This window comes from Anas acuta, chromosome 3, assembly GCF_963932015.1.
Source record: "Anas acuta chromosome 3, bAnaAcu1.1, whole genome shotgun sequence".
Lineage (NCBI taxonomy): Eukaryota > Metazoa > Chordata > Aves > Anseriformes > Anatidae > Anas > Anas acuta.
This window is the reverse complement of record NC_088981.1, coordinates 60661615-60688253: the sequence shown is the minus strand read 5'-3', so window position 1 is coordinate 60688253 and position 26639 is coordinate 60661615. Positions and strand designations below refer to the sequence as shown.

At 40.8% G+C, this 26639-nt stretch overlaps 1 protein-coding gene and 2 long non-coding RNA genes across 3 annotated transcripts in view; all 3 read left to right on the top strand.

Annotated features, from left to right (window-relative positions):
* The first annotated feature begins 2591 nt into the window (after positions 1–2591).
* On the top strand, positions 2592–11641 carry LOC137854247 (uncharacterized). The gene is made up of 3 exons (XR_011095041.1): positions 2592–3333; positions 4706–4897; positions 7058–11641. It is a non-coding gene; the product is annotated as an uncharacterized lncRNA (long non-coding RNA).
* A 2264-nt stretch (positions 11642–13905) lies between these two features.
* Positions 13906–26639, top strand: part of ENPP1 (ectonucleotide pyrophosphatase/phosphodiesterase 1) — a 56050-nt gene continuing 43316 nt past the window's right edge. The window contains exon 1 of the mRNA XM_068677417.1: positions 13906–14206. Within this exon, the coding sequence (XP_068533518.1) occupies positions 13958–14206 (249 nt within the window). The 5' untranslated portion in view covers positions 13906–13957. The remainder of the gene's footprint in view (positions 14207–26639) is intronic.
* Positions 14218–23827, top strand: LOC137854246 (uncharacterized). Its single transcript, XR_011095040.1, has 2 exons — positions 14218–23050; positions 23305–23827. It is a non-coding gene; the product is annotated as an uncharacterized lncRNA (long non-coding RNA).

The window sequence follows — 26639 nt, the reverse complement described above, 5'->3', positions numbered from 1 at the left end:
GGTTGTTCAGCCTGGAGAAGAGAAGGCTCCAGTGAGAACTCACAGTGGCCTTCCAGTACCTATAGGGGGCCTGCAGGAAATCTGGGGAGGGACTCTTTCTCAGGAGGTGTGGTGACAGGACAAGGAGCAATGGTTTTAAACTAAAAGAGGGTAGATTTATATTAGATATAAGGAAGAAATTAATCACTCAGAGGGTGGTGAGGCCTTGGCACAGGTTGCCCAGAGAAGCTGTGGATGCCCCACCCCTGGAAGTGTTCAAAGGCAGGTTGGATAGAGCTTTGGGCAGCCTGGTCTAGTGGAAGGTGTCACTGCCAAGGGCAGGAGGATTGGAACTGAATGGTCTTTAATGTCCCTTCCAACCTGAACCATTCTATGTATCTATGAATATATAGCCACATGGGCTTAACAGGACAGAGAGGCTACTATAGTGATGCCCTAATGGCCAAGTAGAGGAGAGAAAAGATAGAATTGTGTAATTTAAATATATATATATATGTATATATATATATATATATATTGATTCTAAGTGGTTTCACAGGTATTTTCATTTTTACATGTGAAAAATGGTGTGACTGTCACTGGTGGCACCTCCCGATCTTGGATTGTTAGTTGTTTGTAGCTCATCAGCTTGTTAAATGCTTGTCCACATCACCTCCAGAAGTAGGTATTATAGACAAAAACAGGGCAGAGCTAATGCACAGAAATAATAATTTTTGTTGCTGTTGTGAAGGTGAAGAGGACTTCAAACTGTAAAGGAACATTGTAATTCCAGTTACTGTACAAGTGATTTCAGTTTGGAGCAGGAGCAAAGGAAGTCTCCTGCTATGACATGGAAAGAGAATTCCCTATATTCTTACCTACTTTTGTGGTTTATCGAACAATAAAGATTTTAAAAGATTGTCTTTTATAGCAGATGCGACCCAGTACCTGAAAAGTTATAAACCACTTTTTCTGGCTGTATTGCTAGGACTGACTGTAGTGGTGAAGAACAGAAAGAGAAAAAGAGCTGTCTATGCTGCAGAGCAATGGTGGCAATTAGAATAATATGTAAATTTACTAGCAGTCAATTCCAGCTGGAAATCAGAAGATGGATTCTCACCAGTAAGCATCTGGAACAGCTACTCAGTGGAAGCTGAGTGGGACAAACAAGGAGCTTGGTCAGTTTATGAGTCAACTGGAATGACAGAATTACCCATGAAAACAGGGAACTGCCTCAGTGACTCAGATTGGATCTATGTTCTTTGCCTCAATTAATAATGATTGAATGAGTAAAAGTGCATTTTTACCATAGAAAGTTAATGTAAGATGTTTGATTACCAAACAGTGCTCAAGAATACTTAATGGAGATAAAACAGAAAGTCCTTATGGCCAGGAACTTGAGAAACTTTTTGGGGTTTATTGCAGTTGAAAAAAATATGTATCTTTATTGCCAGGATTTCTGTGAGTACTGCTTGTGCTACTATTTCAGCAGTCCTAGCTCCCACTGTGCTTTCATTTCTTGTGAATCATCTTCCTGAAAGCTTGGATAGGAAACCTCTTCCCTCTTTACTTTACTTCCAGCTGTGTTTGTGAGGTTGGGAAGTATGTGTGTGGAGGATTGACGGAAAAGGCATGGAGATAGGGGCAGAGGGTGTCCGTTACTCCAAGGGTGGAGCTGTAACACAGCTCATCAATATCTCTTTCCTCTATTGACTTTAGTGACTATTTTGCACAGCATCTACAAGAATGTGTGAAGAGAACCTGTCTGAAATGTGACGACAGGAGACGTCGTGCTGAGCCAGAGAAAATGTCTGTACAAACTGCCTTTGACTAGCCAGGGAAAAAGAGCACAAATAGAGTTGGTCAGAAGAAGCTTAATAAAAGTTAGCTCTTTTGGTTGTTGTTGTTCTGAATTAGTCAGTTCACTGAAACTAAATCATTTTGCAGAGCATTTTTGCACTGCTTTCAGTGGCATCCCAACAACCTTGTCAGCCAAAGAACTTTGAGAGTAAGATATGTTAGGTGCCAACATATCAACCCTGTGACTTTTCTTTTTCAGGCTCCCCTTGACAACCAACCTGAACTTATTGAGTCCTGGCTGACGGCCACATTGCTGCACAGCTGACAAAATCTGTAGTTTGGAGCATCCTGAAGCACAAGCTTGATGCTGGATTTTGTATGGACTCGTGTGAGTGTCTTAACAACCAACATGCTACCTGCTTTGTTATCTTTCTGTCGTCATTGAGTGATGGCTATGACCTGGTGCAGAATGTGAGAATGTCTGAAGTCCTACAAATTCCCCAAGGACAGGAAATTTCATTCAAGCACAGCATTTTTGCCACGACTCTCCTCTTCAGCTCATCCAGAACCCATGCTGTTGTCCTCACTTTCTTTGCTAAAATCCTATCCTAACTCCTCATAAGAAAAATACATGTGAAATAATTGTGACATGTGAAAATCCTGTCATCACATTTCAGACAGGTTCTCTTCACACATTCTTGTAGATGCTGTGCAAAATAGTCACTAAATGTCACAATTTATCATCAGCATTGTTTCATTAGCGACATAAGACTACTCAGCTATTGTGCCAGGGTGCTGGGCAGTGGCAAGACCTGTCTGCTGGAGAGCTTGCAGACTTCTGCAGTAGTTGAAAAAAATAACAGATTCTGCCTTTCCGTCTACCTCTCAATTATCTAGGTGATATACAATGTATAAGATAAACATCAGTGACTGAGAAGTAACCTTGGAAAGAAGATCAGAAGTAAATTGGTTTACATGCTTGAGCTGGTGCATGAGCTAAAATTTATATGCTGGAGCTTTGAATTCTTATACAGTAAAGGGGAAGAATGAGCAGATTTACTGTCTTGTAGCTTTTTTGAAAAGGCTATTCCAAATATTTTTCATTTAAGCCTTGCAAAGACTCAGTATTTATATAGTTCACATGGTACAATTAATGCCTACTTATCTCTCTCTGCTCTTCACATAAAACTTCTAAAAAGGCGGACAGATGTCTGACGTACTTTAAAACTTTAAGCTAATATGCAGAAAGGAGGATAGTAATATTTTCCTCACGTCCTCTCAACCCATTCCATTAATATTTATCTTTCAGTAATTAGCGGAGAAGCTAAACAATATTAATACTTGTTAACATGTAGGATTTTGTTTGTAAGCAAAGTACAGACTGAACAAAGTACAAGTGGACTTTGACGAAGTACAGACTAACAGAGCACAATTGGCATTGCTGGAACTGGTCACCAGTGCCTGGGGATTCATCTCATATTATACCTTATTATCCAGTGCCAGCTGGCTTATTCATTTCTGGGATTGATGGTTCCGGTGAGAGACCAGATCAAGGTAGGAGCCCTGGGTGTTTACCCTTTATAAGAAGGCCTTCTTATCAGATGGATCTTCCTGATTTGTGTCACAATCACTGAGTTGGATTTCTTCATGTTAGAGAGATGCAAGTCTCATAACAGACAAGTTCAGGTTTGGGGTTCTTGTTCCACAAACTGTGCTAGTCAGTGGCTTAGATCCTCACTGGGGAAACTTAGTTGAAAAGACTGTGTCAAAAGCTAGACGAAAGGTCTCCATGAGGCCTCAGGAGAAGAAACTATGACTCGTCTAAATGAGGAAATAGTCTGTGCTGTCTGGGGTTCTGTAAATGCAAAACTAGCTTTTCAACAGAATCCTGTTATACACTACTATTATTCTCTAAGAATGCCAAGAAGAACAAGGAGCTATGTCCAAAGGTTTTTTTGTTTCATAATTGTTCATTCATTTTCCAAAATCTCATGGGGCATAGTTGATTGCTAAACCAGAAGACTATAGGCAATGAGTTCTGACCGTCAATTAAAGTGACATTACTTGATCTTAAGGAAGTGCTTGCCCTGTCCCCCTTCTACATGTAGAGTAATTCAAAAGTAAACTCTGGACCTTTTTCTAAACAGGCTAGATTAGAAACATGACTACCAGGTGTAAACTTGTTGCTGCTGAATGCTATCAGCATTATTGACACTAAACATGTTTGAACTGGTAACTAACAAATAAGTGCCTTAGCACAAACACTGCGCCATCTTAAGAATCTCAACTCTCACTAGTTTTAAGATGCTTCTCTATGAATTATGTTGCAAATTAGAAGATATGAGTAAGTAGTAGGGTGACTAAGTGCAAGGTTTCAGTGGTGAGTTACACCACGAAAGTGTTATAGAAAGATACCTTCTAAAGACAAGCTATTCTTCAGAAGCTATTCTTCAGAATGGTTAGTCTGAGATGAACTGATTTACCAATAACTTGTAAATGATGTGTCCAAGGTATCTTGTACACAGAAATTTTGGAACTTTCCATGAAAGAGCAACCCCAGACAAAAATAAATATTCACTGAAATTACAGTGTGTTTCTTTCTGGGTGAAGGTAAAATGACTTTCAGACACCGCTAACATCCTGGTTGAGTCAATTCAACCTCCCTTAAAATACATAGTTTGTGTGTGTTTTTTTTTGTTTTTTTTTTTTTAACATATTAGTTTTTAAATAGACCAAAGAAACATCCACACAAGAGCTGACAATGAGTGTGTTTCACACAAGAGCTGACAATGAGTGTGTTTATTTTTCCCTTCATATCTTCTTAGAAAAGGACAAATGAACAGAAAAATAGTGATCCTTTTGATATTTTCTCTGGTGGAGTTCTTTTCCACTTAAATTTCATATGCTGCCTTTTCCTCTTTTCCAGCTTTTCTTGTCCTAGCAGAAAGAGCTCATATGAGAAGGCAATGCTTGCATCTGTCACTTGCACATAGAGTCTGCATTACATGTACTACAGTGAGTGATGTTTCAACAAGATTTGCTGAATTGACACAAACTTTCCCGTAAGTGGTGTACTACTGAGAAACTGGAGGCAAACAAGAGTAGACAAGGGAACCAGGTATGGAAGGAGCAAATCTGTCTCTGACATCTGAAGATAATCTGATTATGGCATTCCTATATGATGGAATTGCAGAACTAGTGTAGACACTAATGATATAGATACTAATTATATAGATGTAGATCAAATGTAGACATATGGAGAAAAAAATTGTTTATTAACAACTGACATAAATGATTTGGGTGTTTTATAAAGTAAACCCTATTTCACAGAATCACAGAATTGTAGGGTTTGGAAGGGACCTCAAAAGGTCATTGAGTCCAACCCCCCTGCCAAAGCAGGTTCCTCAGAGCAGGCTGCCCAGGTAGGCGTCCAGACAGGCCTTGAATATCTCCAGAGAAGGAGACTCCACAACCTCTCTAGGCAGCCTGTTCCAATGCTCCGTCACCCTCACCGTGAAGTTCTGTTGCATGTCAGTGCGGAACTTCCTGTGCTCTAACTTGCAGCCATTGCCCCTTGTCCTATCCCCACAAACCACTGAGAAGAGGTTGGCTACATCCTTCTGTCCCCCACCCCTCAGATATCGATATACATTGAGGAGATCCCCTCTCAGTCTTCTCCAGGATGAACAGACCCAGGCCTTTCTTCATAACATTTCCCAGAAGATTTGTTTGCAAATTAAGCTGGAACAGAGTGGATTAAGTAGTGAATGGGCTGAGATGCTGCTGCCTGCTATACCCACTGTGCACATGAAATCATCAGAGGAGTGGCTGCTCTGTAAAAGAGATGTGTTTTTTTATATTACATGCTGAATACATTCAGGAGTATTGCCTTCCACCTCTCTTAAGGGCTATGGGAAGTTTAATAGGCAAATAATAGAGACTGAAAGACTTATGGTTTTACTACTCTTTTATCCTGTGGAGCCAGCAATGACTAATTTGCCATGTGTCCATTTTGGACTTGTTTAACACATTTCCTTGATGAGGTCTGTCAGCCTCTCCTGCAGTATCTAGTAAACTTCATCCACCAATAGAATCATGACCTACATAAACATAATTAAATTCTACTCTGAAAGTAGGGCAATGTGTTGAGCTTGGATGTGATTTTCTTGTGATCTTCTCATCTCTTGAGATCATGTCTGAGGCACCTTGCATAGACCTTGATTCAAACATGGAAGAATGGTCTTCCTGGAATTCCCCACAGTCTAAATTAGCTGTTGTCTAATGACAACAGAAGACATCTAGCTCTGGTGAATCTCTGGGTAGTCTTTCAAAGATATCTGGGTCTTGATCACATGATAAAGTAGCAGGGGTTCAGCAGCTGGCAGTCTGCTAGAGACTTCATGCTTGTTTTCACAAAGAGGGGTAGGTGCAATGCACTGCTGCAGAACACCTAGTGCATCTTTGAGATAAATCATCCAGAAGGATTTTCAAAACTAATTGAATTATTTAAACATGCATAGATTCCCTTTCCTGGTGGACTTCTGGCCTGGGCCATGTCCCAGAAAATGGTCTCATGTTATCACTGTGAAGCAGTTTTACAAGAGACAATGTTGTGCATCCTTTTAAACATTTTATTTATTTATTTATTTAGTTAGTTAGTTAGTTATTTTAAATAAATATGTCTGAAGGTCTGTTTTCATGAATGCAGAGGAGGCAAACTATGGAGTGCAAAATCATTCTAAGATGTTCTCCAAGAATTTCCCTGGGTAGTTTTCTTGTTGGGGGAGTCCAAGAGGAAGTGGCACAGGTTAGCTGGGGGACAAAGTTGAGTTGAATACATAGGCGAACTGGAGTGAGCTCAGCTGCTGATCACATCCACTCACATCCAGACTCATTTTGGAGACAAGAGTGTGAGCATTTCTTACCAGCAGAAAGGTTTCCTTGCCTGCTGATTTTTTCCGTTTGTACATCAAGCCAGGAGAAGCACAGAAGTAGAACGGGTGAACAAGAGATGTGAACCAGAGAGAAACTCAGGCTGATGTGGTAGTATAATAAAACACATTTGTTCCTGACAGTTACAACACATAAAACCCTAATCTTAGATAGCTATTTACATCAGAAAAGAGTTTTTGTCTTCCTGAAAAACAAACCAAATCAAACCAGCCAACCAACCAAACAAAACCAAACCACAATAATAATCAGCCTACTTAGAGATTACTAGAGAGCTCTAAAATACATGATTGATTAAAATTTATGCAAGGATATTGTTTTCAAACAGTGTTTAAGCTTTCAGAAGTCTTTGTCCACACATTTGTCAGCACTAAAAAAACAGATGTCCAGTGGAGGCTGGGATGGTCAAGACTTTGAAGCGCAGAAATCCCGCAGCTAACCAAATTGCTTGGAAGCTTTATGGATGTCCTTTTACAGAAGGGAAATTTGATCCCAACAACAAAATGTTTTCAGTAAGTGTTTTGTTCTGTCAGATTTGATCATCTCCTAAACTTGCATGTACAACACCGATATTCAGATGAATAAGAAACAATATCTGGAGCACTGAAAACCGGAGATACAATTTCCTCTCTCTTTTCTCCCAGGTGCTCCTCCCCTTCCTTCTGGAGAACTTTGAGTTTTCTCTCTTGAGTTTTCCATTTGATCTTAACATTATCCTTGTCAAACTATTAGACTTCTGATTTATGCTTTCATCGGTTGTTTTTTTTTTTTTTTTTTTTTCCTTCTGAAAATGAGTAACAAATGGTATTTCTGTTATTCTTGCATGTACTATTTTAATTGTTTATGAGACTTTTATTGAGTAGTATCATATTTTACAATAACAGATGTTTCCTTAAATGTGCACTGAGTTCCTGGATCACTTATGGACTGATAAACTCTGGAAGGAACAACTTGTATTTTGAAAATCACTTTTTTTTTTTTTTTTCTCATGATAATTGTTCTGGGTATTTTTGAAATATGTTTTCCAGAGCCTTGTTTTAGTTGAGATGACATTTAGTATGTCCATATGAAATAGATGTTGTTCCAGCAGTGAAATACAAACTTGGCATTCCGTGCACTTGCTTCCAGTAAAAAGGTTATATGAATGCCAACGCCTGTAGCTGCTGAAATGTGCAGCATGTGAATGGTAACGCTAGTCTACAGTGCACAACTTTCTGAAATTACATTGACCTACATATTTTTGCATGATGATGATAAATAGTAAAATAAAAAGAGTTTTTTTCTTCAGAAACCAAGAACAAACAGTAAAACTTCCTACTGCAGAATGGGGTAGATACTAAATGTGTGCATGTGTTCAGAAAATAGTTAGATATAATGAAAAATCATCTAAAACAGCAGGAGACCTTCCTTCTGGCTCAAGAATGTTCTTAGTTGCAGATCTCTGACTGCTGTTTAATCTGACTTAATGCAGCAGTCGTTGTTCTCTTAGGCATGAAATGAAGGCAGATTTAAAGTGCCCACATAATTTAGGAATATAAGTTGGTCTGGAGGTGCAGGAAGTGCATTCCTAAGTTCCTCAGATTTTTTATTTTATTTTTTATTTTCCAAATCTATGCCTCCAGTTGTTTATCTGTTTTGAAAGCCTATTTATTTATGTATTTTTCCAATCTCAGTTTGTGTTGAGGCTTGCTGGTCACTGTGTTGTGAAAAATCAATGAGATGTGGGATTTCTCAATGCAATTTCAAGTGGTGTGTCTGGGCCCTAAGAATGCATTTGTCTTATTCAAAGAAGAGTTAGTGAATGCAGTTTCGCAGTGGTCTATCTGTATGTTGCCTCCTGAAACACCAAGTTGCAAGAGGTGTCTTAGAAGACCTGGTTTTTAAGGCAGAAATTGAAAGAGGAGTACATTGGAGCTTGTCTCTATCATGCATAGACCAACATGGAAGAGAATGCAAGTACTTCTGTTTATTTGACTATTTTAAATAGTAACACAAAATTTAACTTGTGAAGGAATATTTTATCTTCTTTAAATTCCAGCTACCTGCAGTGTCTGTTACAGTACATATACTATTGCTCTGAGCCATTGCCAAGTGATAAAAGCTCTGCACTCCTCTCAGATTTGTAAGGACTATCAGTTTCGGTAGAACAAGCACTGAATTGACCCATCACGTCTTCAAGAACTCCCTGGACTACTTACTCCAATACAGTGTTCTTATTTTTTTCTTCTGATTTGTGAACTCTCTGCAATTTTTCCACTGTAGGTACAAAGGTATTCCTCCTGGTAACAGGTTTCCTTATGCAGACCTCTTAGATACAGTTGGCAGATTAGACATTGAAAACATACTTTCTAGGGAGATTGCTCTGATAATAACAGCATAATTGTCTTGCAATGAATGTTTGCTTGGGTACCATTAAAGTATTCAAACATCTTACAGGTATTTTCTTAGGTGATAACTGGTGCTTTACACCAAACACTGCCAACACATAGTCTCTGTGTCAGGATTTTACAGTGCAAAGGTTTTTAGACATTTGATTTTGAAATCAAATAATAAGATTTCTATGTAGCTTAGAGGCAGGCTATCACTGCAAAGCAAGTACAACAGCTAAAATTAAAGGCTTGTTTGTTTATATTGTTGCCAGTAATCTAACAGCAGTCGGATTAACGGTTATTAAATATGCAATACTCTATGCCAAACTAATACTGAATGCAGGCACAATTATGCTATTTTTTCAATACTACATGATCAGTTTATTATTTTTAAATCATATTTTTCTTGAAGACCAGTAAAACTGCTAAATAATGGGCAGTTATTTGAAAAAAAATATTTATTTATTTATTTATTTGTACTTATCAAAAAGGGGGACATTTTGGAGAGCAAAATTATATGTTCTGAAAAAAATATTTATAAAAGGCTGAATTGTTCTAAGTTTTTTCCTGCCAAACAGTGTGATAGAAACTTCATATTTTGAGTCTTGCAATGTGTGTCCTGAAACTTTATCTTGCATTTGGATTCTTGTGTCCTTGTTCAGCTATGTACCATCCCTTGATGCTGGCTTTACAGATATAAATCTGAAAAACACAGCTCAGTCTACATGGTTTGGTGTGTCCATAAACACCGTGGAATTTCTGACTTCATCTGAGGCATTACTGCTGGACACAGCGAAACAGTTTCAGATAAACCTCTGGCTTCATTTGTCTTTATTAGGGATTTCTTTAATTAAAAAATAAACAACAACAACAAAAAAGTTTTATACATACTTTGAGAACTGAATAAAACTTCCAGCAATGATAACTCAGAAACTATGGAAATTACTAATTTCTTTGTGAATTTTCAGAATAGTTTACAATGCAACTCATACAAGAATGCCAGAGAAGTCCTTATAGTGGGAGCTGAGAAACATGGCTTCGTTAGCTCTCATAAGGGGCAGTGAGATGTAATGTTCTTTAACAAGCTGATCCAGGCTATTAGTCTGGAGTTTTTGGTCCTTCATATGGCTACAGATATTCTGCTGAGGATCAGAGACAATGACACAAGAAGTAGCTGCCAGCAGCACCACCACCCACTGGCAGGGGCTTCATGCTGCAGTTTAAGGGTCAAGCCCCAGCCAGTCTGGAGCTGATTATCACAGGCAACCTCATGTCATGGTACTCCTCTGCCCACAAGCTAAACATCTCCCCTGCTGAGATAAGCGAGGGTCTCTGTGACCTGGCCAGAGACAGTCCAGTCATGCAGTGACGTGCAGCGTGCTCACCCTGCTACTCAGCTGCGGTTCCTGTCTGTGCTACAGCCCCCTCAAAAACTGGGGACAGGCAAGGGTTTGGCAGGTACTTGGTGTTTGCTCCAATAGTTTGAAGAAACAGGCATCCACTAAGGAAAAAAAAATGTAAAAAACAAGTGATAGGAGCATTGAGGTGCAACCGTGTGGAGAACTCTTGTCCACCTTTCCCTCTCACTACGTCTTCTACTTTTTTTTTTTTTTTTCTTCCCTGCTGCAACTCATGGCCGGATGACAATTAAAATCAATAAACTCTGATGACTCCCTTAGCAAAAGAGACCTGGAAACACAAAGCAGTTTTTAATGCCGTTCTCCTTTATGTTTGGTGAGGAAGCTGGAATCAGTCAGTGCTTGGGCCAACTGCTGCACTGGTGGAAGTCCTGGCTCCTTCCAAAGCTTTCTGAGTCTCTGCTGAAGTGGCCACAGCCAAGACTTTGATCTGGAATTGCAAACTTCATAATCGTTACCATTAATCCATTGCACAATTACGTGTTTTGCCACAGATTTATTAAAGTGGTATTAACTGGTATTTCACAATTTCCTCCTGAAGAGGTGAAGCAACTGTAGATTTCTGAAGGTTTAACACTTGAAAGACACTTCAGTGTCTTCTCCCGGTATTCAACAGAAAAGTAATTTCACATAATTTCATCGACGTCAAAACATAACCCTAGTTGGCTTTCCCTTACTCTTGCCTAGAGTACCCTTGACACCCTCTGTCAGCTGAAATGAATGTTCTCCGTACTGGTGGGTTAATTATTTTCAGCATGGGTTAATTATTTTCCATGCTTAGCCTGAAGCACCTTAGCTGTTTGTATTGACATAGAAAGAAATTATAAAATTGAGGGTGTTTCAAAAATATTTGTACATAGAAAAGTAGCTGTTTATGGATTGTTACTGAATTGAATTGAATTTGACTTAGAAATTAGCTCCAGCTGCAGTATAGCCTTTCTTTAAATGGAAAAAAAGACACGTTTTTGTCTGTGATCTAATTATATATCATTTCCATTGAATCATCAGTACCCAGAATGTGCTGTTTGCAATTCTGAGTGGATGACTTACACAGTACGAAAAGGGAGATTTCTATTTGACTTATTCTTAATCAGAAAATACATTCCTATATACAAAAAGAAAAAAAAAAAATGAAGCTTTAATTCTTTAAAAAATCAGCTGAAAGTTTTTAATTTTCTGTAAAAAAAAAAAAAAAAAAAAAAAGTTATTTCCTGACATAGTGTTTGGTACTGAAAGAAACCAAACTATGTTTTTTTTGTTGTTTTTGTTTTGTTTTGTTTTTAACTAAAAACCGTATTATTGCAATATTGTTTCATTTTTATAAAGAGGAGGTTATCAATGCCTTTTGTTGCACTAGTTATTAAAAACACATTCAATGAATGAAACCTTTCTGCTCTGTCAGTTTTCATAAGTCTTTTAAAATTATCAGACAATCTGTTGAATGTATATATTTTTTTATCACTCATGTCAAAAACCATAAACATATGTCAGTCGCTTAGTTGCGCTGTTGTTTGAAATGCTGCATTAATGGAATAAAGATGAATCTTACTGTAGACTCAAGATCTTGATGCCTACAGCTCCTGGTGCTTTCTCCTTTTCTCTGTCATCAAGTGAACCATCAGAATAGAAATGCTTAAGACTACACCTACAGAACCGCAACAGATCAGAGTCCTGCCTCAGAAGATGGTAACAGGCACGTGTAGTCAGTCCTGCAGTAATCCTTGATATACCTGGGAGCTGCAGTAGTACTTCAGACCATTAATTCTATAAACATTAAATAAATGCTTGATCTTTTTTTTTTTTTTTTTTTTTTTTTTAATGGATAATTGTAGTGTCTCTGACTATGAGACTCAGATGAAATAGAAAACAGAGAGGCAACGTTTTGAAAGGGATTACAATCACTTTCAAAGGAAATTTTCATTTCACTGTACCTATATTTCAGAAAGCACGGATTTCATCAGAAACCATGCAAGTGCCACTCTTTTCTGAGTATATTGATTGTTAAAATAAACCTGCCATATAATCCTCAAGCCCTAAGATTTCAAACCCATCATCACATTACAAATGAAAGACTAAATCCAATTTCAATATACATAGCTATACATAAAATTTAAGAAATAATGGAAAGTGAGTTATTTCATAGGACGTTTGAGGCTGGAAGGGCCCTATGGAGGCCATCTGCTCCAACCCCCAGCTCAAGAAAGGACACCCAGAGCCGGGTGCCCAGGACCATGCACTGGTGGCTTTGGAAGATCTCCTAGGAGGGCGGCTCCACAGCCTCTCTGGGCAACCTGTGCCAGTACTCTGTCACCCGCACAGTGAAGAAGTGCTTCCTGGTGTTCAGAGGGAACCTCCTGTGTTCCAGTTTGTGCCCTACCGAAAAGAGCTCAGCTCCATCTTCACTGCACTCTCCCTTCAGGTACTAATATACTTGATGACATGCTTCCTGAGCCTCCTCTTCTCTAGGCTGAAATGTCCCAGCTCTCTCAGCCTTTCCTCATAGGAAAGGCACTCCAGTCCCTTTGTCATCTCCATCGGTCCTTTACTGACCCTCTCCAGCAAGCCCATGTCTCTCTTGCATGTGGGAGCCCAGCACTGTGCCCACTGGTGTGTCCTCAGCAGTGCTGGGTAGAGAGCTCTCCTCCCTCCACCTGCCAGCAATACTTTGCCCAACGCAGCCCAGGTTGACCTTCCTTGCAGCAAGGCCACACTGCGGGCTCATCTTCAACTTGTTCTCCACCTCTGTCCCTGGGTCCTCTTCTGCCAGGCTGCTATGTTTTAATGATCTCAACCATGAGCAGTCTTGGCAACTATTGATCTGAAACACTTTGTCTTCACTTCAACAAGTGCAACTGAGCGCTTCTACACCTCTGGGAGAAATGAGCGAGGTATTCCGGGCAGCTTGCAGGTACCTGGTTGGCTCATAGACCGTGTGTAACTAACAGTTACAGCTGTACCTACAAACACGGAACGAACTGGCAAGTGGGGTCACTAATAAAAGCTAACGGTGTCTGTCTCCTGTATCAAACAGGAGATGGAGGTTGTGAGAATAGGAAGGGAGAGGCTGCACCAGGTTGGTGTGGCTAACCCCAAGACGTGGAAGGGTCTGTAGAAGGGCTCCTAGGTACGTGGATGGTGCCGCTCCGCTGCTGCTGCCCCCGACCTCCCGTGGGACACCGACCCCCAATTTGCACTAAGATGGGCACTGGGAGGGCAGGAGGCATCCGCAGCCACCCCCACGCCGGGCAGGGCAGGGCAGGGCAGGGCAGGGCAGCCCCACGGCGCCCTCCCGGTGCCTCTTCTCCCTCCTCCGCCGCCGCCAGCGGGCAGCCCCGGGGCACGGCCCCGAGCCGGTGCCTCGGCGGGGGCTGGCGGGCGGGGCGGGGCCGGGCCGGGCCGCGGCTCATAACAGCGGGCGGCGGGCAGAGCGGTGGTGGCGGCATGCCGGGCGGCGGGGGGACGGCAGCGGCAGCGGGGGGCTCCGGGCAGGGCAACGGGGAGACGGTGGCCATGGTGGCGGCGGCGGGCAACGGGCGGCAGCGGGAGGGCGCCGCGGGGCCGGGGGTGGCCGACGGTGAGGCGCGGGCCGCGGCTGTGCCCATGCTGCCCGCGCTGGAGGTGGCCGAGGAGCCGGAGAAGGCAGCGGGAGGCAGGAGCAAGGACCCCAACACCTACAAAGTGCTGTCGCTGGTGAGTGGTGGCGGGGGCTGCGGGGAAATCTGCGCAGGGAGGCTTCAAAGCCGCGGGGAGCCGAAGGGACGGGGGAAGGAGTGAGCTGGCTGCGTGCTGGGCTCGCACGGCACTGCCCCTGCAGCCGCTCGCAGCCCGGGACTGCTGGACCTGCGTGCAGAGCCGCTGTTAGCAGGTAGGTCAGCTTCCAGTTTTAGCCACGCTGCTGTATTATAATTATCCTTCCTGTAGGGCTGTGGAAATAAGGCTGTCCAGACTGCCTGGTGTGATCATTGCGAGGCTAAAGTCATTGTCAAGGTTAAACCGGGGCACTCGTGGAAGGAAGCTGCTCTGCAACCGCAGCAGCCTTTATTGCTTCACATATATAGAGAGCATACACCTGTAAGCTGGCCTCTTATCCATTACAGCATAAGGATTAAGGTGCTTTTCCAACCTTAGGGGTACTGTTGTAAGCTGGTTACTGTGTCAAATGAACTGGCCGCCACACTGTAGCAACTATATACAGGTCATGCTTCCTGACCTTTCAGTATTGTGGTTGCTATTCCCAATGAGCTGGTCACCACGCCATCGCAGCTACACTTATGTCATGCTTCCTGACATAACAGGCTGTACCTCGCATTTGCAAGCTTGTCAGAACCTTATCATAAGAAAAATAGCAAATTTCGCTGAAGGTTCTATCATAGTTTCCATGCGGAGGTCTTTCTGGCAACTGTACTTCCATCTAAAAAGACTTTTCATCAGTAAAGGGCTGTTGCTTGTTTCGTAACTTTGCCCTCTTCTGGGAGGGACAGGCTGTTCCAATAAATGCCGTGATGATGAAAACAGCCCATCATTTTCCAGTCCTCAAAACAGGTAGTGATAGTGAAAAATCACATGTTATTCAAACCCAATGCAGTTGCTCTAGCCTTTTTAGACTCTCATGCAACAAAATAATTAGATATAAACAGTCACTTCAAGACTGGTGTTGAGCACAAATTTAAACTTTTGTGCATACTTACGCACACTTCTGGGTCAAGTCCTTATTTTCCAGACCAGCTGGCAAAACATTCATCCTGTGCTGACTGAAGTTTTCAAGTGAAGTATACGTTGTCTGTACAGAAATAATTTGAAAGCTCTAAATATAAACCACCATGAACCCTGTAGCATTGCTTTCAGATCTGTTGCAGGCAGTGACAATTTAGAGTATTTAGAGGGAACTTGGAAAAGTTCCTAAATATTGTAGGTGATATTGGCCTGAGTAAAACAAGAGTATATTTGGCTCAAACATCATATTAGGAAGTCAGAATGGTGAAAAACTGGAGTTGGAAATGTAGGCTCTTTTTATTACCAGCTGCTGCATTTTACAATGTGTTAGTAGTGTCATTCCAATGTTGAGGTAAGAAAGGGGTTAGCTTACCTGCTTGGTGTTCTGGGTCATGCAGTGGAAAACAATAAAAGCGATGTTGTTCAAAGTAGGCATAGGTAGACTTCCTTTGCCTGCATTTGCCTGAATTGCATGTACCACTGCTGCTACTGTTATTTGGGTATAGATGGTTTCAGGTAAGTGCCTGGATGATGCTTTTTATTTTTTCCCCTCTTATTTTTGTTGTTTAAAAACAACAACAAATCTTTCTGGGAAGCAGGGACTTGCTCATATTTCCTTCTTCCTGTACGTGTGCCTGCCACCCACAGATGTCTGTGCAGGTTGGAAGCACGCCCTCTGTGTTACCGGCTTCTGCCCATGGGGTGAAAATTCCCTGCTACAGAAGATCTGCAGGGTTCCTTTGCAGAAATGGTTGTGCCACACAGAGCCAACCTATGGATTCTGGTTGCAGAAGCCTCTCGATGCTACATGGTGGTGCTCAGCTATTGTTACTGGAGCGTATGATGGTTGGGGGAGGATGTGGGTAGTTGAGGAAGTGGTATAGAATCGCATCCACTTTTAGCAGTTCGTGCTGCAGCAGGCATAATTTTAGCTCAGCTGTAGGTTTTCACACGGTGCTGGTCACTCTTCTGGCGCTGTGTGCAGAGAGGATCCCCTGGCTGGTGGGACAGGCCTGCAGCATTTACTAACCCATCGTGCTTCTCTGAAGGCAACAGAGTGAAAATATCTTGAGCAGCCATGAGAGATGATCCTTCTATACAGTTCTGAAATCTCCAAGCATACCTTTGTTTTGCTCATTTTCTGAGCTCTTTCATCCCTCAAAGCTGTTCGTGGCCCCTCCAGGTGCACCTGCTGCCTTTGTAGGACTGAGCAGCTTGCTGCCCACACATGAGCAATGTAATTCTTTGGTTTGAAGTTTTCAATTTAAACCTGCCAGTGTTTCTCAGGCATTGCATTTTGGTCTGGTTCACTCATTTCACTGAAATAATTTTTCCATTTGTTTGAAACAGCTGAAGTGTCAGGGGGAAGAGGAGGAATGTAACAAAATAGATGACTTTTCTTGTTAACAGCCTTAGACTTTCCTTTGACAGAGCTGGAAAACTCGTTTTAATGACACTTTCTAATTAAAGATTCTTTAGAGGTTTTTTTTTGTTTTTTTTTTTTTTTTTTCAGCTTCAGAATTCATGTTTAGAAAAATTATCAGAAAAATTCAGGTAAACTCTGGGCCGAGACCTTGAAAGCATGATCGTTTCTTTTAAAGATTTACTGAAGCATTTCATGGAGCATTAAGAGTAAAATTACTGTGGAAGTCTGGGATCACTTTTTCCTCTTACTTTTTTTCAAAAAGGTTAGCTCAGTTTTTAAAGATCAGTGTTTTAGGCATGTGCCAAACACAAAACAGAGTTCTGAAATTTTCTTCGTTTGCTTTCTGCACTTCACTGGGAGGGTGGATAGAGCTTGTGTAATACCCTGTGAATTTAAACAGCTTTTTGTGCCAAGTTCAGACAGCGTGACTCTTGGTATGCGCTCCCAGAAGCCATTCTCAGTTTTAAAGCTGGGTACAGACCAGTACAGATGCCGTGAGGACCAATACAGGATGTGTGGTTGAACTCCTGTAGATGTGGTTGCCTTTTATTTTGGATGGTTAGTGAGCTCCTTATCAGCTTCAAGATTAGACCAAATTTTTGGGTGGGATAAAATGTTGTAAGCATCTGCAGATGGAAGTCTGTGAGGCAGGCTTTTAGCATGCTTCCATGCTAGAGATAGGTGGTGTGGCACGGGAACAGGTTGCCCAGAGAAGCTGTGGGTGCCCCAACCCTGGGGGTGTTTGAGGCCAGGCTGGATGGGGCTTTGAGCAACCTGATTTAGTGGTAAGAGTCCCTGCCCATGGCAGGGGGGTTGGAACTGGGTGGTCTGTAAGGTTCCTTCCAACCCAAACCATTCGGTGATTCTGTGGCATCCCTGGGAGTCTCTGTACCATTCTCAGTTAGGCTTTTTGCCAAGCAGTGTAAGTTAAGTGTGATAAATCAGAAGTTTTTTCTTTCCCTGTCGTCATCACCAGCTAGAGCCCATCTGGAATACTGTGCCTGGGTTTGGCCCCTCCAGTACAGGAAAGATCAATTAAACCGGAGTGGGTTCAGTAGAGGTCCATGAAAGTGGTTGGGGTTGGAGCTTTTCTTCTGTGATGAGAGGCCAAGGGAGGTGGATGGGCTCAGCTTGGGGAGATGCCTTGAATGGGGATTAGATCACACCCATAACAGTAGCCATCCCACACTTCCAGGGATGTCATCAAGAAGATGAACCTAGGCTACATGGGCATGAGACAATGGTCATAAATTGAGCAAGAGAGGTTCCTACTGGGTGTAAGGGGGAACCATCCTAGTGAGGATAACTAGGTGTTTGAACAGGCTGCCAAGAGGTCCCGTGTAGCCTCTATCTTTGGAGGTTTTTGGGACTCAGCTGTGTGAATCCCTGACCCTTCAAAGTCTGTGTGCATACTTTCAGCTCCTGCTGTGGGTGTGGTGGCTGGATGAACTCTTCTCTGCCTTCTGCAGTTGCTGTGATGGGGCCTTTGTTCTGGGGGGAGACAGCACAGAAAGCTCTTCCACACCCATGGATTTTTCCTGTGTGTTTATTGCTCAGGCATGAATGTAACTGATGAGAGGAGAGGAAATTCAATGCCTGGAAAGTGCTTGCGCCCTAACTTTGTGATTATTGTCTTAAGAAACTTTAGTACAGGTATTTTGTTGGTTCCAGTTCCTTGGCAGTGGATCCAGCTGACTCGAGTGTACTGTACTTTGTGCCTGAGTTTGGGAGGCATGGGCTCCACATGAAGTGTTTTCTCTAATCTTTTTTGTCTCTCAGCAAACTATTCAATGTCAGCCTTTTTGTACTGTCTTGCATTATGCCTTTTTTTTTTCTCCTTTTTGAGTAAGGAAAAGTGGCACTTACTGAAATTACTTGCTCCTCTGAGAGTGTTGGATTAGGCTCAAATGGGGCCCAAGAAACTCCCCGCAGCTTAACGGTAATATTAAAGTGATTGCTCGCCAAGTGATTATTATTATTATTTATGGTGCCAAATGTCCTTTGGCGATATAAAAAGTAAAAATGACAGTGACAGGGTGGCCATAGTATATGTAGCCTTTGAAGTGCTATTTGCTTAGAAAATATTAAGGTAGATCTTGGCCAGTCTCCAGTATGATAATATTTAGTAAGAAACTCCATTTTGGTGTTTGGAAACAGGATCTCTTACAGTAAATGTCTTTCCTGTGTTCCATCAGAAGAACAACCATTAGAGTTGGAGAGTTGTATATGTTTTGAATTCTGAAGATGCAGTAAAAAATGATGTTTGTTGGAAGTTTTCTTACTGCATTTGCTGTTGATATTGTGTAAATGCATCTGACTAAAAGTACATATACTTGTTACCCATTGATGTATAAACAATACATTAATTGTTGCTTGATTTAATCCATTTAAACAAAATGTCAGTTTTTGGCCAAACTTAAGATCATAATCTTTTTAATGGAGTTCTTCAGTCATTTCATTTTTTAAGGAAGGCTTTGCAAATAGTTCTCATTATGCATGTGGAGTAGTAAACCCATAATTTCCTTACTTTTCTTCATGTGGCTACATCTATGCTGGGTATTGAAGGGAGAAATCATCTCACTCTCATGCTGTAAAAAGCTAAGAAACCTTCAGCCATTCCAACTGTGAAGACTTTTTTTTTTTTTTCCCCCAGGGATAACTTGTATTCATGCTTAACTTGTGCTTTGCTTCAGTGCTCACCAGCATATCCTACCCCAGATGACAGAAGCTGATACTAAATAAAAACATGATCCAAAGAAGCACTTGCAGGAATTAAGGTTTAGTCTGTTTTTAAACAACAAACAAAACCCTCCAAACCAAAAGTTTACATAGAAATATTCACCGGGGAGAACAGGGACTGCCTGTGTAGTAATTGTACTTGGGACTCGTTTGAACTTTACTGCAGGCTAGGCTGATCCTTGCAGTGTCTCAGAGTTGCTTTCTGACCTGAGAGAAAGTCACTTTGTGTCTGGCTAGGCAACAGCCAGGTGTGACTGCAGCTTTTGTAGCATACTTGAGCTCACTTTGAGCTGGGAAGGTTAGGCAGTGCTGCCAGCATGGACAGAACAGGGTGGCATTTAGGACAGGCCATGAGATACCCTTATGTATCTGAGCTGGAGGCTGAAAACCATCCTACAGGCTTCAGTCTCACCTCTGAGTGTAGTGTGTGAGTGGTTTTGGTTTCATTGGCTACAGCCACAGTGCCAAGCTGGGGATTGACCTAAGTACATCCAGCTGTGGGACATGCACGCTTCTGTCAACATCCCTGGCTGTTTTCATGGCTGAAAACATCCACATTGTGCCTGGGAATTTTAGTTTAGACTATCTGCTGATGGATTAGACTGTAGTGTGCTAGGATCAGCCATTTGGTCTGCTCAGACCACACAAATGAGTGACTGGGGCTGTGATTAGTGCCATGTGTGCTCAGAGGTCCTGCTTGAGCATTTCTTTAATTTTGCAGTAATTGTCAGGGACCAGACAAGGGCAGGTTGCGCTGGAGGAGAAAGTAAGCCTGTAGGTAGGACAACAAGGCCAACGCAGGCAGTAGCCTTGCTGGTGAGGTACATGGTGAGCAAAGCAGGTTTGGGAACACAAACCATGTTTGGCTACTAGTCTAGACTGCCAGATGGGTCTGTAGTGATGAAGCAGGTCCAAGGTCAGGGAATAAAGTCAAGTGTGTGAGTTAGGGGTCAGGGTCTGGATCAATGAGGTGTTTAGCCAAGGTGGACAAGGCTGCAGGGTGGCCATAACCCAGCTCAGACAGGGGACAAGGGCAAAGACTGCCTAAATGCAGCTCCCAAAAGAGGTTTGGGAGAGACCCTGCTGAGGCTTCTGCTGGCTTTCTGTCAAATAGCTGTCTTTAGGGCTGGTTGGGATTTCCCAAAGAGTGCTCTCAGCAGCTGCACCAATGTCAGAGCTGGACCCCAGCACAGGCAGCCAACTCCTGGGAGCAGGGAGAAGGTTCTTGGTCCTGGTACCACCTCCTCTTAGATGCTAACGCAATAAGAGACCAATTAAGAGTTTAAAGTTTAACCTTCTGTAGCTGTGGTTATTAACTTGAAATCAGAACAAATGTCTGTTATTGTGTTAAAGCTCTTAGATTTTAGGTGAGGTCAAAGATAGAAAATTATGCAAGGCTTCCTTCCAGCTTCAGCTCTTCAACACTTTCCCTTGGTGTTCTTTCACTAATATCAATAGAATTACACAATGGCTGAATTGTTCTGTTTCGACTTACTGTGGAAGGTACATTTTTATTGATTTCAGCTGAAAGGAGGAATGGAGCACATTAAAGGTTCTGAAAATGTGGAAGGCTTGCAGAGTTTCCTGCTATGGAGCCATTAGTATAGAAATTAATATACTGGTAAACATCACTGTGACCATACTCAGTGGGAACTGGCTAAATACTTGTGTTAAAGAATGCTTTAATTGAAGTTGTTGTTGTGGTGCATTACAGTAGTGTTCCAGTTGAATGAAACATTAGTACATGCTATTTTCAGAGAAGCTATTTTACAATGATCAGTGTTGGAATTTTGAAAATAACACAGGAAATATATCAACACAAAGGTGTTTTTTTTTTTTTTTTTTTAAAAAAAAAAAGATTTCTGCACTAAAAACAAAACAACCAAACTTTTGTTTCCTGCACAGATGTTGCACAGGTCAATTACGTAAGAAGTTTCCATAAGGGTTCTTATAAGGCAGGAGTGGATCTTGTTGTAAATGCAGTGTGGTGGAGGGCACATTCCAAAAAGTAGAGTAAGGGCTTTTGACTATTGGCTATTGCTTAGCTCTTCAGCACTGAGTGAGTAAGAGCTAAGAAGAAAGGAGAATTAATGAGAGAAGACATAATATTTCTAGTACTGGAAAAAACTCGGATGTACGATTTTGCAGTTCTCTTGTGCAAAAGTTTATAGGCAAATTGATCTAAATAGATGCTTTTTAATATGCAGTAGTATTTGGGCACAAATTTGATTGAGACATTAATTTTTTATTATTCTTAGAATCATAAAATGTATAACTTTGATTTTGTGTTAGCAGCTATAGCAATAATCAAATTGTGTTGTTTATGGTGCTCTTTCTGTTTGACAGGATAAAATGGTCCAGTTCTTAAGTGCTCTTTGGTCAAAATACAAAGTTTCAGTGTTGTGAAGAAACAAACATTTGACTTTTTTTTTTTTTTTTTGAAGGACTACATTCAAAGGATGTAGAGGTAAATAATGGCCTCTGTCAGCCTTTCACTTTGGAAAATGTCGAAAGGAACCAGGGCTAAAGATGTGCCTGTGACTGGGTATCTGAGCTTAGTAGAGGGTCATAGTGAATCACTCTGATACCTTATTTGTCCTGTCTTCTTCCTGTACCCATTTGTGGATCTCTAATTTTTTCCACTCCCTATGGTTTTACAGCATCTTACAGAATTTCTTCACTTGCTCTATAAGGTCATCATGTCTTCCTGTTAAGTCTAAAGTTGCTGCCACGACAGTAGCTCCAACATCTGCAGCAGAAAAAATGGAGTTGACCATGGGCTTACTTGGTATGTTTGGTAGCATTATCAGTACTCAGTTGAAGCAGCTCCCTCTGTACACTTGTTACAGATCTTACGACAATACTATATATAAAAGCAGCTTTAGATTTAGTCTTGAAAATAGACTTTTGGAAGAGGATGAGCATAAAGACGGCTCAAGGCCTAATTTTCTTCTCCACTTGTGCTTTTATTCATAGGTCAAGTGCAGCTTGCTTGGGCTGTAAATTTGGCATGGCACAGTGCTGACAACTTCTTTTTCTATGTAACCATGCTCTCATGTGTCACTATCACTAAAGTAGATAGTGGTCTCTGTCTATTGTGTTCATAGTTTGCTGTGCTAAGTAAAATCATTTTTGAAAGAATGGTACAATTTTTTAAAAGGTACTTTTACCCTCAGGAACACTTTTCAGTCCTGTTTATTCTTAAGTCTTTATTAAAAAAAAAAATAATAAATCTACCTGCTTATTTAATAGCAGAGTCAGCTGCTCTCTGGTAATTTAATTTCTTTAGAGAGAAGTTAAATTTCCTGTTTTTTCTCTTTTTAAACTAGTATATACTTGTAATTTTGTCTCCCTCTAAATTCTCACATGGCAAATACTTTAAAAACAAGGCAGCCAGTGGTAAAATGTATGTGCTTTGATGTGAGCTTGTGTATTAAATACTTTCCCAGAGAACATACTGTACCTATATGGTTGCATAAGCAACAAATAAGAAAAATATTTTAGAGCTGAGCTGACAGCTGCTAACTCTGTTTTATTTTTGTCTCTTTCTTGTTAAAACTAGACACTTAAATAGTTTTGGAAGGTACTTTGAGAGCTGTAGTATGATAATGTTTTCTGCTGATATTTCCCCCACCAAGTCAAGTCCCAGCTCTTTGGTAAGCTCCTCGAAGGCTTTTTATGATATCTTACAGTGGCGTGAGCTGCCTTTAAAACTTTCCTGTCTGTTGAATGACCTTAGGCTGCAATAGTATGTAATAACAGTCTGAGATCATTCCATAGAAACAGCATGGGTAGACCTTCTGCATGCCTGTCTGTGAAGAAAAACAATTTTGTGTAGTTCTGAAGAGGTTTTGGGAGCAAACCCCAACTTTTGCCTCCACTGACTTCAGGATAATTCAGTCACTTTCAGTGTTTCAGGACAACCAGGATCTGCAAGCCTCTGCTGCTCCTTTTCCCCTGTGGGCTCCAGGCACAGAATGTGGATCAACAGAAGCATGTCTTTGGAGAACATAAAAATATTTACTAACGTGGAAAAATGGAGATGAAGGAAGGAAGAAGGATGTGTGCAATGAACTTGTTTCAGTGTTGATTACTTCGTTTTGGTGACCTATTTAGCTATGTGGCTGTGCTGGTGTGGATGAAATATCCACTTCATTTCAGTTTAGTAGAAAGTCTTAAATATCCTCCAGTTTGTGAATAAAGCTGAGTTGGTGAGGGCTATCCCTGTTTAAAAATAGCTTTTATAAGCATGAGCAAATGTTCTGCTGCCTTTGGCAAGTGTAGATAAGGATTTTTTTTAATCTGTAAAAAGTTTTCTGCACTTTTAACAATGCTCTTTATAAAGACAGAAGGAGCCTATGTTCTTACTTGAAATTCAGTATATATTACTATGTTCTTTACACTTTAGGAAATTAAATTATTTCTCAAAGATCTTTTGGTGTTAAAGTCCATGTCTTCAGTCATCTATTTTAGGCACACAAAATGGTTAAAAAAAAAATAAAAATAATAAATAATAAGACCTTCACAGATCCAGATCCCCGTGGTTTTGGAAAATTCCATGGGTTTTGTAATACTGGCAGTAACAACCCAGTCTAGACGTGCTCACTTCATAGACAGACATGACACAACAACTGCCAGAGTCAGTCATGGAGGTTAGAATGAAAATCCACTATTTGCACAGCTTCTTTATTAGTAACATAGTGGTTAGTTAATGGATGTGTCTTCAACCTTGGATTGACATGGAACACCAGGGATTAAAAAAGGAAGATGGAAAGCAGCTGAGTACATGATAGGCAAAGAGTGAGGAAGGTCAGTCAACACAGGAAGAAAGGTAATCCCCAATGGTTATTCCTTAAAAGAAATATTCATGTGTTCTTTGCCTTAGAAAATACAAAATAGAAGAGTGGAGGGAGTGTAGGAGTGATGAATGAAACTAGGGAAAAGTGAAGAGAAACAGACCATCTCAGAAGAAGTTTGTTGTTCTTTTACAAAGGACAGGTGACAGCAGCTAAGGCTGGTGAGAGGTTTCCCTGTGTATCACTAAGAACTGCTTTGCAGCTGATCAGTCTCTTTGGAATCTGGTATGTGCAGCCTGCATGTGTACTGCCTTTGTGGGCCTTCTACCAGCTCTCTGAAACCCCTGGTGGAATTCTCTTCAACTTCAGCTCTATGGAGAAGTGTCGGAAACAATCTGCTCTCTAACCATGTTATCATATTGCCATTTGCCCAGCTCAAAATAAAAAGCTTCTGAGATGTTTTTGGGATTGCAGTCCTCCAGACACACAACCACCTATTCCCAACCACCATAATGTTTACAAGGCAAAGCTTTTATTGTGTCCTCCCACATAAAGGAAGCAGTGATGGGACAGAGATTCATCCCTAGATGACAATGTTTCTGATTCCAAAACAAACTTTCTCAGAAAATATTTTTAAAACAGGACATTTTCTCCTCTGCAGTTGTTAGTGTGTTGGCTTAGAAACTTTTCTCAAATATTTGTATTAAAACCAAATCTGACATTTTGTCCTAGTAATCTCTCAAGTTACAGAGCATAAAAAGTTCATGTGCTACTCTTGTCTGTAATGAGGTCTGGTTCTTTAATTTTATTTGCCTTCCTGTTATGTTTTAGATTCCCATACTCTTTCTTTATTGCATGTTTTTCTTCTCAATTCTTGCTTTTTGCGGGGTGGTGGGATGGTGAGGAATGAGAGAGAGAACAAGTGAGGTGTGGTGGACAGCTGAGTCTGGTGCTTGCAGCATGATGCTGCAAGGTTCTAACAAGGTTCCTGATATGAAACCTTAAGCAATATGTGCAGGTACTTGTTTCTATATAGCAACAAACATAAATTAAAAACATAATAATAAAACCTTTATGCAGTACATTGCAGCATCCCAAATTTGAGCTAGTCATATGCAAAATAGTTCAGGTTATATTAGTAACCTATCTGTTGCAGTGAGGTCCCATATAGCACAGTAAATTAGTACACCTTTGGGTTATAGTAGCGCAATGTCTCTGTACCTGGGCAGTCTTATTTAAGAGCTGTCTTCTGTTGTCATCTGTAGAACTGATGATCTTGGAGCATTTTCACTGACAAGGTGTCAACTATTAGTGTAACAACTCCTGCAGGACCTGTTACTGCTGTTGGCTGGGTTTAGTTGGTATAGCAGAACATTTGTGCCATATGTGTGGGGAATATCCAGATGACTAAAATCATTTAGGTTCAAGGTAAAGCTTTGGTTCAAAATAAGTACGTGGTTTAGTGTATGAGGTTTCAGTTGGCTGTCCCAGAACGTAATCAAATGCCTTGGCTCTAAGCTGCCATCCTTGTGAAGCCTCTTTATTAAGCTCTGAAGAAAAAAGAGCTTTAGAATTCTACAGTAAAAGATTTTTTAAGATTAAAATTTAAAGTAGTAGGGTTAGTGTTAAGAAAGCAAAGGCCTGAATATCCAACATATTGATTCAATACAAGTTTTCAGCTCTTTTATTATAGGTGGACATAGTATACTAGGTAAGGACCAGGACCATGTTTGTTTTTCTTATTTATGCAAAAAATTTGAGAACAGAACTGTTTTATAGTAGACAAGCAGAGCACTGGCCACTGGCAATGTGCTGTGATTTATGATGCACTGTGGTTTCCAGAGTATTGCTTACAGGAAACATGAGTTGAACTAATTCGTCAAAAGCATTAACATTTTCAAACCCAAAAGAGATTCATATGCCATAGTGAACATAATACTTTCATGCCTTTGGTAGTTGAAATTAAGCATGTTCAGGAAAGTGTAAAACTAAAAATCTGTAACACAATACAAAAATAGGTCTTTGTAATGCTTGGTCCCCAAATCTCAGGATTAGAGTTACACTCAGGATAGAGTGGTTTTTGTTTAAGGCCTGTTTGTGGTTACATATCAGAGGACATTCTACTCTTCAAGCTTGGTAGCATTGCACATTAGAAGTAGAGAAATCAATACATCATCACCCTGAAATAAAATATATTCAAGTTGGCTTTTTATAACCAAATGAAGCTTCTATATTCTGAATAATAATATATAAATAAAAGGAACAGCAACAGTTTTAACTCTTTCCACTGATTTTAATGGGCTTTGAAATCTAGCATCTGATGTGCTACCTACCTCACTGTGCACATACTTATCTAGGTGGTATTTCAGATGGAAGACTTCAAAGGTCCAGAACAATTTCCATGGAAGATAATACTTTTGATACTGACTTAAAAAAAAAAAAAATCTTG